Source organism: Poecilia reticulata, chromosome 5, assembly GCF_904066995.2.
Source record: "Poecilia reticulata chromosome 5, P_reticulata-male-v2, whole genome shotgun sequence".
NCBI classification, from domain to species: Eukaryota; Metazoa; Chordata; class Actinopteri; order Cyprinodontiformes; family Poeciliidae; genus Poecilia; species Poecilia reticulata.
In genome coordinates this window covers 25,488,608-25,505,141 of record NC_088834.1, presented here as the reverse complement: position 1 = coordinate 25,505,141, position 16,534 = coordinate 25,488,608, and the positions used below count along the sequence as shown (strand labels likewise).

At 39.1% G+C, this 16,534-nt stretch overlaps 1 protein-coding gene across 1 annotated transcript in view; it reads left to right on the top strand.

The window, feature by feature from the left end:
* suclg2 (succinate-CoA ligase GDP-forming subunit beta) overlaps window positions 1-16,534 on the top strand; it is a 113,173-nt gene that overhangs the window by 13,081 nt on the left and 83,558 nt on the right. The window contains exon 2 of the mRNA XM_081607364.1: window positions 11,133-11,274. Within this exon, the coding sequence (XP_081463490.1) occupies window positions 11,133-11,274 (142 nt within the window). The remainder of the gene's footprint in view (window positions 1-11,132; window positions 11,275-16,534) is intronic.

Below are 16,534 nucleotides of genomic sequence, written 5' to 3'. Positions count from 1 at the left end.
ATCTTCCATGTCCTTTTACTAATTTGAAGTTTGCTTTAGGGTTGATTAGGCTTTAGCATCAAATTGCAAAGTTAGCTCTAAACTTATTATTGTTTGGAAAAAAACAAAAAACAAAGATTTGCTGGAGATAAGGATCTCTACATACAATGAAGCTTGGAGAGCTTTAAAAAAAATTCTAAACAACAAAATTGAACATTCCTGTATGTGGCAACATTTCTATAAAAACATCCAAACTACTCAGTCAAGACAGCGGCCCACATCACTCAAACCAAATTCGATTTGCCTTTTGAGAACACGACTCCAAAGGCCGCCTGATTCTTCTTCCTGGAAAACACAAAAGCAAAGTTGGGTGGAGATGTTGGTGCTGTTTTCATCCATCTCAGGAATACTTTTGTAACCGTCACCCACCAGATTTTGCCGACATACCTGTCTTACTTAAGCCTCTTTTTAAATACACTGAACTAGATTGAATCATACTTTTCATCTAGGATGCAGTGTGTTAGGCTGCAGAGCTGCGAATCACTCACTAGCTCTAAAAATATGTTCAAAGTAATTGCATCTTCGCTGTCAGATACCTAAAAAACAAACAAACAGTTGAATCGGGAAAACACAGTACAGATTCAGTCCTGGTCCACAGAATATTTCCCAGTCAAGCTTCACTGCTGCTTCAGGAATTCATTAAGAAGAACTCAGATAATGCAACCAGAGCAGGCACCAGATATGACCGTATTATATCATTTCTGACAGGTGCTTTTTATCTAGCTATTTTTATCCCCGAGCCGGAATATAATTCCAAGAACCTTTCGTGAACTTCTGTTTTTCTACTCCTTCGGGCGAACATCTTAAGACTTGGCTTCTGGAAAACTGTAACTGTCAACATGATGCCGCTAAAGTTGTAACTCTATAGGTTTTAAAGTCCTTTTTATAGCTTGAATATATATATATAATTTTTTTATTTTTATTTTTTTAACAGTCAAGCCCATAAATATTCATTCTGGCGGATTTAAATTTGGGATAATTTCCATTCAACCAAGATGTTTGACTTTGGAAGGAAATAAGATTCTCAAAAGATAAAACAATGATTTTTTTTCCATAGCATCACTATAGAAAAAAATATGTTTTACATGTTTAGTTATGCTTATACATGTAAAATTATTTAGACCTGTCTCAGTAAACGATGGAAAATATTTCCTTTATATTACACCAATCAGATCTTGATTATAATCTGACTAATAATCTTTTTGGTAATTAGCTTTAAGTTATTGAGGTTGGAAGGCCTCCTTACCATCACCCTAATCTTTTGCTTCCTTCATAGGTTTTCTATGGGATTCAAGTTAGAAGCCAAACTTTAAAAACACAAACATTACTTCCAGTCAGAAGAAGCGTGCTGGGAAAAATGAGATTGCTTTAAATCGAAATCTGCACAACCGTTTAGTTGTTTTGACCTCGATTTTTGTTGTATTCTTGTATTTGTCTCCAGACTACCAGTAAGCTGTGGATGGAAATGAAACACTTTTCCATAACCTCATAGTTTAGTTTTTTTATCCAAATGTTTTCTATTTATCACCCTATTTAAAACAAAAATAAACATAACCTTCCATACACACATTGGTATAAAGACCACCAATGTCTTCAACTTTAACTAGTACAAAATGTCCAAAAATTATAACCCAGACCACTATGGTTTAAAACCCAAACTTTTTCTGATTTGTTTTCACATGCGGTAAAACATTAATGCGGTTTTCCTCTTGCCTCAATAACTTGATAGAACCAGTTATTTGTCTTTGTCACCACTCCACGTCTCCCTCGCCGGTGTGTCCCACTTCTGCTCTCTCGGATGCATTCATCAGAGGGATCTTTAAGTGCTTTTGTGTGTAAAAGAGTTTGCTGTGAATACTTTATCCCGTCTCAGGCCCTCGGCTCACAACATCGTGTTGTTATGTACAGTGCGTCATGGTACCTTTTCTTCTTCTTTATCAGTCTCTTTTTTTTGTGCTTATGAGGGTAAGTGGAGCAGTGTGTAGGTAGTGGGGCTGTGTAGCATCGTCTCTGGAGTGCCGATGATGATAATTACTGTAGAGACAATGTCTCAGGGGGGAGCCCGGCCAGCTGCCTGCTTCACTGCCACTCTGTCATCCACCACTTACTGTTTTCTGCCAGGGGAGACATGTAGCACTCAGATAATTCCTCTCCATTTTAGGCCTCTGCAGTATCATGACTTTCCCATCTATCAGCATTAAACAGATTCGAGAAAAGCTGAAGCAAGAATTGTGACCATTCTGATGAGTTTTTTTTTTTTTTGTTTTCCCAAAGCTAGAACAGTTCACTCTTAGGGTGGTCTTAATTCTTGTAAGATAATTAAATTTTGTTACAACTACAGCGATGGTTGGTTTTGAACAATGGCGTTTTTAAGCAGCATGCAGTGATTATTAAACAGTATTTATGGAAGGGTGTTTTAAATGTACTTTATTAAAAAAAAACAGTTCAGCAGTGGAAGAGATTGTTTAAAGAGAAATGAATGGTGCTGCGACTGGAGCTAATTTTACCGTGTTAGTGTTTCTATATTCTGACCAGTTTCTCTGCTTTCAGTAAGGATTTTCAGAGCAACATCATAAAAGACGACGGGTCGACCAGGTCGCCTTATTTTTCAGTCTCTATTCTCCAGTTAACGGTTAATCGATTTCTAAATGAGTTATTTAAATAATTAATTCATCACGATTAATCTGATTAATCGTTTCAGTCCTAACGCGGATTTACAGGTTTTGGTTTAGGTGACTGTGATGTCAAGTAAATTTGTCCAGATTTGCTTGATGGAGTCTTTCAATAAACGATGAAGGATGATTATTGTTCTCAGTCTATTCCTTTTAGATTTGTTGTAAAGGACAGAGTTTACGTCTGGTAGGTCCCAAACTGTTTATTTACATTTGCTCACATTAAAAAAAAAGAAAAAACAATAGAACAGAAAATTAATTTCTTTGCAAAACATCTCAAAACTTTCATTTCATTTCAAATAACTCAATTCACTGTAAATGACCAGTTGGTCATTTCAAACTTTTTTGTTTTTCGCTACATGCAGAAGGAAATGTCGTGAGTAGTTTTCTGTTCGTTACTCAGTGCTAAAAAAGGTCACTTTTAGCAGGATGTTTACGATCTTCTGAATAGCCTGGTTTGTCTGTTTTAACTTGTTTCTAGCTTCTCACATTTCTTCTACTGCCTGCATTATGTCTGAATGTCTGCTGCTTAAACCTGATAGGACTGCCAAAATAATATGATGTGAGTTGTCCGTTTTAAACAAGCAAAAAAATAGGAAGTCAAGATAGCTTACAGTATTGTTTTCTTTGTTTAAATTGTTTTCTTTTTTAAATTTTAAATCGTGTTCCCATATGAACCCATAATGCATTATTATTACGCCTGCTTCAGTTCAGGTTCATTTCTGGCTACATTCACAGACACTCCTCCTGTGTTGCAGTTTACCGGATCCCCTCTCTAAAAAGATCTGTCTTTGGATTCGGTACATCCAGTGCCCTAGGTTTATTTTCCATTCTTTTGTGTCTTGCCCCAGGTAACTCTCAGTGCCTGAGGGGTCACCTCAAGCCCACCTGACCTCTTCAATAAGCAGTTATTTTAGGATGTCTGCCTCACTTTAAAAAAAATTTTTTTTTTACTTTGCTCACATGTTTTTTGGGGTGTTGGAGGAGCTCAAGCGTTGGGGTTCTAGTTTGATGTTGAGCTTTTATAGGAAAGTAAAAGTTTTGCTTAATGTACTATTTTTACTCTTAAAACCACGCCTGAGAAATCGGGGTAAAAGAGCTTACAAATCATCCACTCACAGTAGAGTTTAAGACACATTTTAGTTTTTCTTACTAGAAGACTTTGGATGTAAAAATAGTTTGTCCTCTCAATTCTCAAAAGCCCTTTTCTGAATCGGATGGGGCTCCCGGTGACCACGTCAAGGACAGAGATCCTTCGTACTTGAACCGCCTGTGTCACCACTACGCCACACCCCTTGCCACGGCAATAATCTAAGAATTTTATATTACGGCGCTCCATATAAGCACATGTATGGAAAAAATAAAATGATTTATTGTATATTGTAATATAATAAACACTTAAAGTCCGTCTGTCTATAAATCAGTCATTTATTATCTGTTAATCCATCTGTTTCTTGAATATTCTGTCCATCCATCCTTAGATTGAAGCATTTGTTCATCCTTCTGCAGATACTATATTTAAACTTTGATCAATCTGAAATGATTTGAAATTAATAACACTAAATTTATTTGCAGGAGCTCAGAAATGTGCTTGGCATGCTGGAAATTTCCATTTGGAGTAACTTTTGAGTGTAAAACTTTGTGTTGGAAAAAGCCTGAAAACAACGCAGGGAATTCACGAATAGATACATTATTAATTAAAATAATTAATTACTTTAGCACTAATAAAGTAATATTTCCCAGAAACACAAATAAATTCACATGTTCAGAGATGATTATTTTGTCTGTTTGACCTTTTCTATCTTTGGCTCAGTTGGTTTTGCATTGAGGACAGAGCCTTAGTGATGTCTGCAGCATGTTGACTTCACCCTGTTTTCCTAATTCGACTGAAGAGCATGATAACTGAAAACCTCTGCGCTATTGTTTAGCAGATAGATAATTGTTTTTTAGTCTTTACAGCGGCTAGTGCAGTGTTTTGACCTTTTTATAATTTTACTATCTCGGCTTGAATGTCGGATCTTGTTGTGACTCACGGCACATAGTGAGTCACAGGCATCCGAAATGGTCTGCAACACTGGTGACTCTTTAAACCCCATTTACCCATGACATTATTTATGTAAAAAAAGAAAAACAAATTAATTCCTTGCCATAAAGTTAAAAGTCCTGCACAGCGACAACAGTAGGTGCAGCACCACACGACTGTGTTAACTGAACTGTAAGCTGCTGCACCAGATTCCTCCTTAGTCTTTGTTGGTGAGGCAACTCACAGGCAGAAAAACTGCCTTCAGCAAGAGCCTTAATGGTATCGAATCACTTTACTTGTCCACATTTTTTTTTTTGGTCCCCCCTTTCTCTCCAGCCAGAGAATAAAGATTCACAAATCAATTTCGCCTGCATACTTCCAGACACAGAGACCCACTCTCTCTAAAAAAAAAAAAGAAAAAAGAAAGAGAACAGAGCATTGTTGCCGGTGACCCACAATCATTATAACAGCCCACTTTTGCAAATTAAAGCTGCCCAAGTAATTGAGCCTTTTATGTCGCTGCTAAAAAACACCCCAACTTTTAGCTACAGCTTTGCATGGTATCTTGGCTTCCTTAGGGGGAAAAAAGCTTGCATTTGGTGAAAATCACAATTGGCAGGTCCGACCTCAAAGAAAACTGGTTTGAGCTGTAATGCATCTGTATTTTTATTCTACGCGCTGAACTGAATATATATATATACATTTTTCATTATTTCTTATTCCTTATTGCTGGATTTCTGTCTGCATCTTCAGCCTAAACCAAAAACTTAAATCACGTAATGGATGGTGAGTTACAAACGTTGGGAAGTTGGGAGTGGATGTTGTAGGAGCGACGGCCCTGTGGGAACCTGACAGCAGAAAAATGACTGTAGTCTGCAGAACAGGGAAATCCTGTTCTGCAACTCGGCTTGTTCTGACTGAGAGAACATGTTCCCCTTAAGTGAAGTAGTTAAAATAAATGACAGGCAGTAAAATGCAAGCAGGACTATTTCGTCCAAATTTATTAACAGATTTTTCCTTCTTTTGGTTTTTATTTATATTTGCATATTTCTATGTTTCCCTATAGTTCTACATTTAACCTCCTGCTGAGCCTTTAAACCCATTCATGCTGCTCCAGAAGAGCCCTGTCATCATTATGCTCTAAGAATGTTCATCTGGGGCTTCAGAAGCAAAGGTCTACATAAACTTCTAATACAGAGAGTAATAAGGGAAGCATGTGGCTAGTATATTTTAACAGATGAGTGTGAAGAGTTGACCTGCAGGACCCCCTCACGTATTCTTTTATGCAGAAGTTGAGACCGGCGCATATCAGCATGCGCTGTTCTTTTAAAGAATGAGCCGTTTTGGCTCTAATGAAGTCTCTGGACAGCCTCTCAGGAGTGTGGAAGTGCAGAAACCATGCTAATCCAGTTTAGCACCGACATGACTGGTCTCTGGGTTGCACATTCAGAAATGATGACTCAGAATAAATACATAATCTGACTTGATTATTTGTCCACTGAGATTGTCCTAAATAGCTACTCTGACGACCCTAGATTGGTTAAAGGGGGTTCAGCGCTGGATTATAAGAGGAAAGTCATAGAAGGCATACCACAAAAAGAGCTTTTCATTTTTCAGAGATATGTGATGAATTTTGTGGCGTATGAGAATGGATTTGTTTTTCTTCTTTTCTGTTTTGAATGCTCTGCTGTGACTTGAGACCTCCTTCATATTATTGTCATGCCTCTGGCCAGCAAATGGATTTGGTTGATCGGTTGTTTGGGTCAATAAAGAATTAAAGTCTGACCTGAAGGACGTGGTGGGCCTTTTCACGTGACATTTTCTAGCCTTGATCCATTTGTGTTTTGTACATCTTGGTGTGTATTATCACCATGGAGTATGTGAGTAGCAGTATATATATATACTGCTAATTTGAAGCTATGCCAGCAATAACTGGTTAAAGCTTTTTTCTGTGGGGCGTTCCTGCCCTGAGTGGTGTGTGATATGAAAGATGAGGACTGCAGTTTGGGAGATTTATCGATGACCCGTACTTTAATGATGTTACATTTTCTTTTATGGGTGAATTTTTGTAAGCGTTCTGATGCTAAATTCAGAGATGGATGTAATTCAGTGAATCACAAAGCTTTGTTTGCTTGTGTTACCAGCACCACTTCTATTGCATTTATGTTTTTGGCTATCCAGTAAAAATTAAGGATTATAAGTGGACTTCCAGATGGTTTATGCACTGTTCATATGTTACTGTCTCCTTTTTCACTATGACCCTGACACACAACATACAGCTGTCCTCCAACATAATCCAACAGTGGAGATGACATTTAACCAGTCTACAGTGGACCTCCAGTAGTCACGGGTGTTGGGCCCACACTTGGCTAAAAACCGCATACTTGGTATTCTCTCTAAAAATACTTAAAGGTACCTATTTTAATAGTTCAAACACTAAATATACTTTTATATGCGTTAACTGGAAACTTTCTTAAGACTTCCGCAGTGTGACCAATCAGTGTCAAGGAATATAAATGGCAATCGCGGATTGGCTGCTTTGCAAATGCCAACCTATTTAAAACTTCAACACGCCTCCATCATGTATCCCAATAGTCAAGAGTCCAGACCTTCTGTACGAAGTGAAGCGTGGAACAAGTGGTTGGTTTTTACCAGACCACTGAAAGCCGTTCTACTCATCACTTATTGGCTGCTGTGCTGGTTTACCACATGTTCTTTGTAGCCCTTTGATCTGTAATAGTTTGACAGCCTCGGTTGTGCAGCAGTCTTCAGAGTTTTCTCATTTTTATTACTCGTTTTGTAAGAATTTTGACTAATTTTTAGCGTCCAAGTTTCATCACAACATGCTGACATGTTCCTCCCCCGTATGACAGGATGACTAATAGCTAACTATTTGGTCATTTCAGAACAGTTTTCTGGTATTGTGTGTTTTATCGCATCATAATCTCTCTTAGTGTGTAATGCTAATAACAAAAAGGATCTTTCAAAATGCAATAAATGTTGGCTAATATATTCCAAGTTTCATTTTGATGCCAGTAAGACGCAGCCTGTTGAACGGAGTGTGACTGCTCTAGATGCCCACACCCATACAGAGTAGGTCCACGATGCAAAATATTTGCTTAAATAATATGTATGAAATTTCATGATGCGCTCTGTGTGCACATAGCATATCCTCCTCTATCCATTACGTCCGTGCACAGTGGACCAAAATTGTGTTACAATAGTTATAAAACTGTCTTAAAATGTCTGATAAGTCCTTATGAAACATTTACCATTTCTGACACATGAAAAACTAAACAAAATCTATTATGTTTATCAAGTAAGTTTGCACTGGCTTAAGACCAATGCATACTCTGCAAAAATAGAGAAATTTGTTCTTTTACCCGAGGCTGCTAGAACAAGGTTCTGTCTAGGTAGAACATACAGAACTCCTCGAAAATCTTCATACGTCTCTCCGACGACAGCAGACCCACTTCATTTTTCAGAAGTAGGTTTGTCATCAGACATAATCACACAAGAAAAAAGGTTCTGCCCAGAAATGAGCCAAGAACAAGCATGATCTCCCAAATCAAGACTGAAAGAACAAAATGGTCATTCTGCCCTTACAGCCTGAGGAGTAAGAACACATTTTCTTGTTTTTTCAGAGCATGCATTGACCTTTTATGTTCTGAGTCTAATGTTTCCATCCAATTGTCATAGAAAATCTTAAGTGTACTCTTGAAATGTTGGAAAAAAAAGAAAAATGCAAATTAGGCGTAATAAACAAGATGCTGAGCTTGCAAACTAGCATAAACCACATATTTTTCTCAGAAAAAGAAATGTCTACTCTAGACTTGGACATTTCTTAGAATTTCGTGCTTCTAGTAAGACACAGACCCAGCAGTGAATGGGAGTGATCCACTTCTCCTCTCTCAACCTCAAGTTCCTCTCTCCAGCCACTCTAGGCTACAAATCTCTCCTCTGTGCTGGATGTTTGGACTTTGAAATGTTCAGTTTTGTGCTTCCAGTTGGGCACAGAAGGCCTAAGCAATCTTCAGATTAGGCACTAGCAGTGATACTCCAAAATGCTAAAAAATGTCTGCTGAAATCAGTGCGTTTATTATAATTTGGATGTATGGATGGGATCATTTTTGTGCTAAGAAATCCCAGTTGTGAAGACGTTTTTCTTTCTTTAATTACATTTGGAAACTTTTGTAATTCACTTGAACAAGAAGCCCAAGTCAAGTCAATGTAAAGAAATCCCAAAGCATGATGCTACCACCAGTGTGCTTTACTGTCTGCATGTTTGTCTTTCTGTGTTATGCAACGATGCTTCATTTGGAGGCGCCTTTTGTATGTCCTGGATGTGTTATAGCGTTGGTAAAAAAAGAGCAACATGGAGTTGCCTTTTATAGATTTTTGTTTCACACTTTCAAGGTTTGTCCTTCTGCTTTAGGAGCTGTGGGGTCAGGAGCTGGTCACACGGTACATTATTGTTCCAATATGCATCACTCTGAAAGTGTGAGCCCTGGTGCTATTTAGGAGCATACATTTTACACTTTTTCTCTTTCACACACTCTTTGGCCATCAATGCCTTTTAGGTCCTGACTTTTAATGTTGCCATTTATTGCAGTCTAATGCGGCTTTAGAAACACACATCTGGGGCAAATTATGTTGTTTTCTGTCTGTATGTGTAGTGTTGTGGGTTTGGTTAATCATTTATGGCTGTGCAATGCATGATTCAGAAAAGAATAAATCAGTCTTATGTTTATTGGTAATACTTGTATCCTTACTTTATGTCAATAAATGACAAATTCTGGCAAACTCCAGTTTTCTTGTCCTTGTGTTCTTATTCTGGATCTTTCTGAATGCAGCTATTACAGAGCACTTTCTTTTATTTTTTGTCATAGTTTATCCTAAAAAATAATAAAAGTAGTAAAACTGTCTTACTAATATGGGCACAAACTTCTTAGCATTTATTTTGTTGGGTCTCTAATGTCTGAAGAGTCTTTCAGTTTTTATTTAGCAGCTTCTTTGTCTTCGTTTCCGCTAAATTTGTCTTCTGGTTTTAATTTAGTGAAGACGTTTACAGCAGCAATTTGTTTTCCTACATGCAGACACGTATATTTCAAATTCACTCAGACAAACATTTTAACCTAATTTAGCTTTGTGTGAATATTTTAGCATGGATTAATATACGCATGATAACACAGCTTTCCTTTTTTTTTTTTGAAAAATGTATAACTCGTGGCAAAAAGTTATTTTTTTTTCACAGACAAAATATATTCAAGTCATTGTGTTACAGGCAGAAACTCTTGATTTTATTTGGTTATTCGTGGGCTGAATTTAAGAATATGTTAATTGAACATTCTGCCTTACTTAGCTGTGCTTTTAAATGTTCTCTACATGTATAGCATGTCATTGAGTTGAGTATATTTTGACAATGCAAAACAAATTATGGACAACCCTGAGCGTCCTCTTCATGTTCAATTCCTTTTAAAACCTGTAGAGTGTCTTCAATCAGAGGCTTCTTCAGAACCAATGGGATACAGACCACTACAGGAGGTCTGCCTTTATCTTCTGTTTCTCCTGGTTTGGACCAAAGTTGACTGGTATTTAGAACATCTCATAAGTCCATTCAACCCCAAAGCATGATGCTGACACCACTCTGATGTGTCAGAGCAGTCTTTATTTTATTTATTTTAGAAAGTATATATTTGTATTGACTGTAAAACCTTGTGGAGCAACACATCAGAATCTTCTGTTTTGTGCTAAATGTTTATTTTTTTTATTTCAGATTTATTAATTAATGGATAATAAAGTTAAAAATAAGCAAATCTGACACAACACAGATCAAACTGAGTCAATTATATTGGATACATTCCACACCTGATGTTAGTTTGATGTTTGATTGGCAAGAAAACACAAAAATCTGAAGCATCATTTACACACAAAAGCCTAATTTACATCAAAATCCTTGTTTTGCTTTTAATTTAACAGACCTTTCCCTTCCTAATGACTCCCTGAAGTTTTTTTTTTTCCCTCCCCTCTTTGGTAGCATTTGCGTGCATGCACATGTGGCCACTTGCCGACTTGCACCTCCACCTGTGTGCTTAGCACTGTGAGCTGGTGCAGTGGGATTTTATCTCTAAAGCAGCCCATGTTTCTCCTTCCTATTAAAAAGCCAATTTCTTTTTAATAGCAGCAACAGCTGGAGCTGGCAGGGCCAATGTCTGCTGGTGCAGCAAACGGCTCCTTAGCTGTAATTCAGGTGCAGGACGCAGTTTGGTGGTGCATAACGAGAAACAACCCAACAGTTGGGAATCTTGTCGCCAGTCCTTCAAAAATATTTGTGTACCACGTTAGCCGTTTCCCCACGAAGCGAACTTATTCTCCCGCCGTCTTGTCCGTCCTTCCAGTGCAGCTGGCTGACCCCCAGGAGATGGCTGAACCTGCAGGAGTACCAGAGCAAGAAGCTGATGCAGGACAGCGGCGTGGCGGTCCAGCGCTTCTACGTTGCCGACACAGCGTCGGAGGCGCAGGAGGCGGCAAAAAGACTCAGTGAGTAGATTGTGCCAGAACAGTATACTGCGTGCACTGTTATAAGGCAAGTATTTTTTTTAAAGATTCTTATTGAATTGAACAACTACAGTCCTCTGAACCAATAGAAAATATCAAAAAACCTCAGATGTGAATATTTAAGAAAGTACATGGGAGGTTTTGACTTTATTAAACAATATCTGGGTGTGCACAGTTAATTTGAAGCAATTAGGATGTGCAAAATTAAATGATTTTTGTTGATTTTTATTCATTGAAGTGGTTATAATAACTCAAAATGGACAATTAAGCATTTCTGACAAATTCAGTGACCAATAACGGCATTCCTTCTTTACTAGGCCAGTGGTGCCTTCATCCTGCATGTTTCAGTTCTCTCCCTGCTGGTAGTAACAACCTCCTCAGAATGTCAATGTTCTTCTAATTAGCCATCTTTGGATCCAGGTGCGTTAAACCAGGGAGAGAACTAAAACATGCAGGATGCCAGCCCTCCAGGACCAACTTTGGGCACCTCTGCACTAAGCAGTCAAAGTCCCTCCATTCATGCAGTCTGTTAGTTCCTGGATGTGTTGACAGCTTGTGTGACAACCACACACTGTTAAGAGAGCAGAACTGTTTTCCTTCTCTGTAAAAGGTCTCTCACAAGTTCTCAGTAGGGTTTAGGTCAGGTAAGAAAGCGTGACGTGTCATTATTATTTCATGTTTAAGACCTTCACTGGCTAGCCGTGAAGCGGACTACTTTGATCCTTGTGGCGGAGAATTGTCTTAATTAAAAATAAAGCTCTTCTAGAGCTTATAGACTTATACGACCTTAATACAGGTCGTATAAGTCACTCTTATCTCATCGGTTCATAAAACCTTTAAAACAGATATTTCCTGGGACAGTTTTGACGATTCAACTTATTTGTCTTGTTTGGCGGGTGCTCGGCCGTGTCTCTGGACACTGTTGGAGAATAATATCCTTTCTCTATTTTGGTTCGTAATGTATGAGGTTCAAGAAGAGTCAGTGAGTTGAATACATCAGTTCCATTTATTAAGACCAAAACACAGCGCTGGTTCATCGCTATGCTTTCCTTAAGGGACAACACAGCAAAATGGCCCCTAACTACAGCTTCTAATTCCTTTTGTTGGCCTCTGTCTAAGCTACGCCCTTAAAAGTAGCCTTAACTGTGTATATATGAGCATCCAAGTAGCTAAAAGAGAAAGAGGAAAACACAGAACTATTTAATCCCAACAACACCTTCTGCTTCTTGGCAGCTGCTCTGTTAGCTCAAACTTTCTGGTGTCACCGCCTCATTTTTCCAGATAAAAGCATGAAAATACTTCAAATTGCTCCCGGTCCGTCCTTAGAAGAAAAGAACATTAATGCGTTTTTTTGCACAACCTCTCGCATTGAGTTTCTCACGCTTTGCATGCGTATCTGATGATTACCATTTGTCTTCTTGCTGTTATTACTTGGCGTTTGTTGCCTTCATACACTCACACAGAGCCGTGTGCGTAAGGAGCTGAAATTCTACTTGTTCTACAAGTCTGCAACAATGCGTCGCACATGCACGAACAAAGAGGGTTTAGCATCTATTTGTATGCGCCCACACTCTGCGCTCTTCTCCGTTTTTTTACTTTCCCTTTTCTACTTTGCTTCTGACACATATGGCGTGTGTTCCTGCCTTTAGACTTTATTCAGTGTTAGTTTCTAAATACAGAAACTGCTTTTTTGGAACCGTATCCAGACTGGTTTTCAGCCAGCGAGGTGCCACTATGATTGCCGCCCAGGAAGTCGGGAGCCTGCGGTTCTGACTTCAGTGGCTCTGGTTGTGATGCAGAAAAAGATAAACTGAATACCATAAGGGTTATATACATTTCCCTGACAGCTTATATTGCTGCAAGGGATGAAACAGAGAGAGAGAGAGAGAGAGAGAGAGAGAAAGCTGAAGACAGTTGAGTTACTAGAGAGCAGACAGCTTTATACAAGCCAGGCGAGACATGGGCAGATGGAGATCATCGTTGAGCAGCGATTTTCAGATGTTCCCACAGATTCTCAGTTGGATCTACATCTGGCCTTTGACTGGTCCATTTTGACACGGTAATGTTTCAGGATGGAGATGTTGTGTTCAAATTTATGTGCAGTGTTCATTTTCTACCACACAAAGAATTGTGGATATAGACCAAAAAAATCACCTTTAGTCTCATCTGACACTTTTTTTCCACTGATTTGTTGTGTTCCCCAACATGGCTCATGTTAAACTGCAAGTGTGTATGAACCAGCCCCGTTTAGTCCGCTTTAATTGAACTTTGGTTCATTTGCCTACAAAGTCCGGTTCATTTGGGGAGGTGTGAATGCATAATGGGACTCTGATCCAGGCCAAAACAGAAAACTCTGGTTCGTCTACAAACTTATGTCTCAGTTCAGTTGCAGTGAACTCTGGTGTGCTTCAAATATATACATGCAAATAGACCGGGCTCGACAAGTAGGAGGTAGACTACGGTGCAAGGCATTCTGGGTAAATATAGCTAAAACAAATTCATGAGCAGGAGAAATTGGCCCATGGTCTATAGCCAAAGAGAAATCCTATAACCTCTAAAGTTATGCTCAGTGTCTTCTTCAGAGGCTTTTTATGTAATTTCCTTCAGTGGTTCTTGATACAGCGCCTCCACAGGCGAGGAAGGGAACAGTTTTTTTTTTTAGAGTTTGGGTTGTTTGACAAAGTGCAGTGTGAAAGTGAACCACACCAGTTGAAAATTTAACAAATGTTGCAACTTTGCTCTTCATTGTAATTGTATCTGTGAAAACACCTGCATTCTTTCCCCTTGGCTTTCTTCTTGCCGCTCCTCCATACAGTCCAAATTTATGGAGCACACAAACAATGGCTGTCTGATCGACAAGTGTCTGCAGCTCCTCATTCGAGGTCTATTGGGTGCTTTACTGAAGAATCCCCGGCCAGCCTTCTATATTTGCATGATTGCCCAACTCTTGATTTGTTAAATGTCAGGATATTGTTCTGCAACCTAAACCTGCTTTAAACTTCACCACGTCTTTGTCCCGAATCTGTTCCTTTGGTTTTCATGATCCTGTTTCTCCACTAATGCGCTAAGAAACACTTGAGCTGTTCATAGATCAACTGGATATATACTGTATCAATCAATCAACTCACTTTATTTTGGTAAATTGTCAACATTAAACACAGGAAACAAAAAAAGAACAATGAACAAACCCATAATTTACCAAAAAAGGAATAGGCTGAAGCCAAAGCTTATACTTGCCCTATTTATATACTTAGCAGCCTACCAATATATCTTCACAATACGTGTACATCTGCATAACGGGGTAAGATTTTTATCATTTTACATTTTATGGCTCTTTTAAAGCTCACCAAGAAAGGACATCATTTGAAATCATCACTCAATTCATTCCACAATTTCACACCAGTAATTGAAACACGTACTGAGATTAAGTTACACAAAGGTGAACTCTATTTATTAATGATGTGACTTCTTAAGGCAGTGGGTTGGACTGAATGCAAAAATAAAATGCGCTCTTTAGATTTTATTTGTAAAAAAAAAGAAGTTTGAAAACTTTGTAAGGAATTGTATCTTGAATTAAGTCTGAATTGTCTGGGATTATTATTTTTTTGGATCGTTGAACTTTATCGTTACTGCATTCTGAGCTCAGCCGCATTGACCTCGAACTTTTTTTTGTAAGGCATGTTTATCTCCAGGAAAAAAAACAAAACAAGACAAAACATGAGACTTGTTGAACAGCTCAGCATCAGGTCTTAATTGGCACGCTGAAGTCGGAACTGCTTAAAATAAGGAATTGTTGAAAATTTCCTGCCAAGCTGTGGGGGGGGTGGGGGGGGGGATGCGTGAGAGTAATGCTTTCAGTGTCGGTTCCCTTGTCCAATAATGCGCCTTGGTTCACCTGGCGTGCCTCTGCGACTTCCTTGCACTTCTGCAACCCTTGACTACAGCTGGCTGGCTAATAAAGCGTGCAAGGGAGCATCCGCAGATGCTTCATTTCTCGCTCGCACTGCGTCTGTGAACGGCTCCTCTTGGGGCGTGTTGGGTCGCGCAAAGATGCATCAGAGGGGGAAAAAAAAAAAAAAAGAAAGCGAGAGATTGATAACCTTTTTAGTTAGCACCAATAAACGAAGTGAGAATGGCAGACCCGGACTCCCCAGGGGGGGCAAGATGGGGCATGGAGCCAGCCCTGGTTGAAGCTCTGTTTAACGACATAAGGCTTTTCTCCATGCATGAGATGCGTCTGGTTGGGGGTATCTGAGCTGACTCGGAGCAAACTGAAAGCAGATTTACGGTTGGTGCCGGCGTCCTGCTGTGAGCTTCTGGCTTCTTGTGCCCACACCAGAGTGAGCTAGCCAAGCGTTAAGGCGCAGAGATGAATGGGATTCATCTCTTCCTTTAGGCTCACCAAACGATATTCTCCAGTTTTTTTCTTCTTTTAAACTCTCACTTAACCATAATGCGGTTAAGGTGGTTAAATTGTATTGCATAGAAACATTTTTCTCGTCTTCAAGAAGTCAAAGATCGATGCTTTCTGTTACCATTTCTAAAAAAACCTGAAAGAGCCCCGAGTTTTCTATCAAAACTTAAAAAAAACAGAGCCCGACATGGATCATTGATTTCCCTTTTAACTTGAATGGCATGTCTAGGAGGGAGGTTTGCAGTGTGGCAGATGGGTGATGCGCCCCCAGCTAATGGCTCATGGAAAGAAGGGTTTTGATTTCGGCGGCGCCACACTGGGTGAATTCTTCAGGGAGTTATCAGAAAGTCTGAAGCTTTTGTAATGCGCTCTCCGCCAGGACGCTGCGAGAGTGGCAAACTAACCAGCCCTGTCCGTCCAAAATCGATGACCCACATCCACCCGTCTCGCACTTCAAGCTTTTAATCTTTCCAGTGTGTGTGTGTGTGTGTGTGTGTGTGTGTAGCCGAAGTGGTCTGTCTACAACAAGATGATGTGATTTAAGAAACCCAAACTTTTCCTCAGAGGAAAAATATTTGAAATATGTCTTTTTCTGTTACATTTCTGTGTTGTCAGCACACTTATCTGATTGAGTACTGCTCAGGCTAGAAAAAGTCTGACGAAGAAAACATTGTTTCAGTTCAACGTTCTGATGTCAACCTAATGCGATGGACGGACATTTTTCCAGGTTTTTTTTTTTTTTTTTTAGATTAAAAGTTATGCTGAACGTAGGGATGAACCAAACGCCTCCTGCTTGGGCTTCAGGTCCCAGATGGGGATGAAACAAGA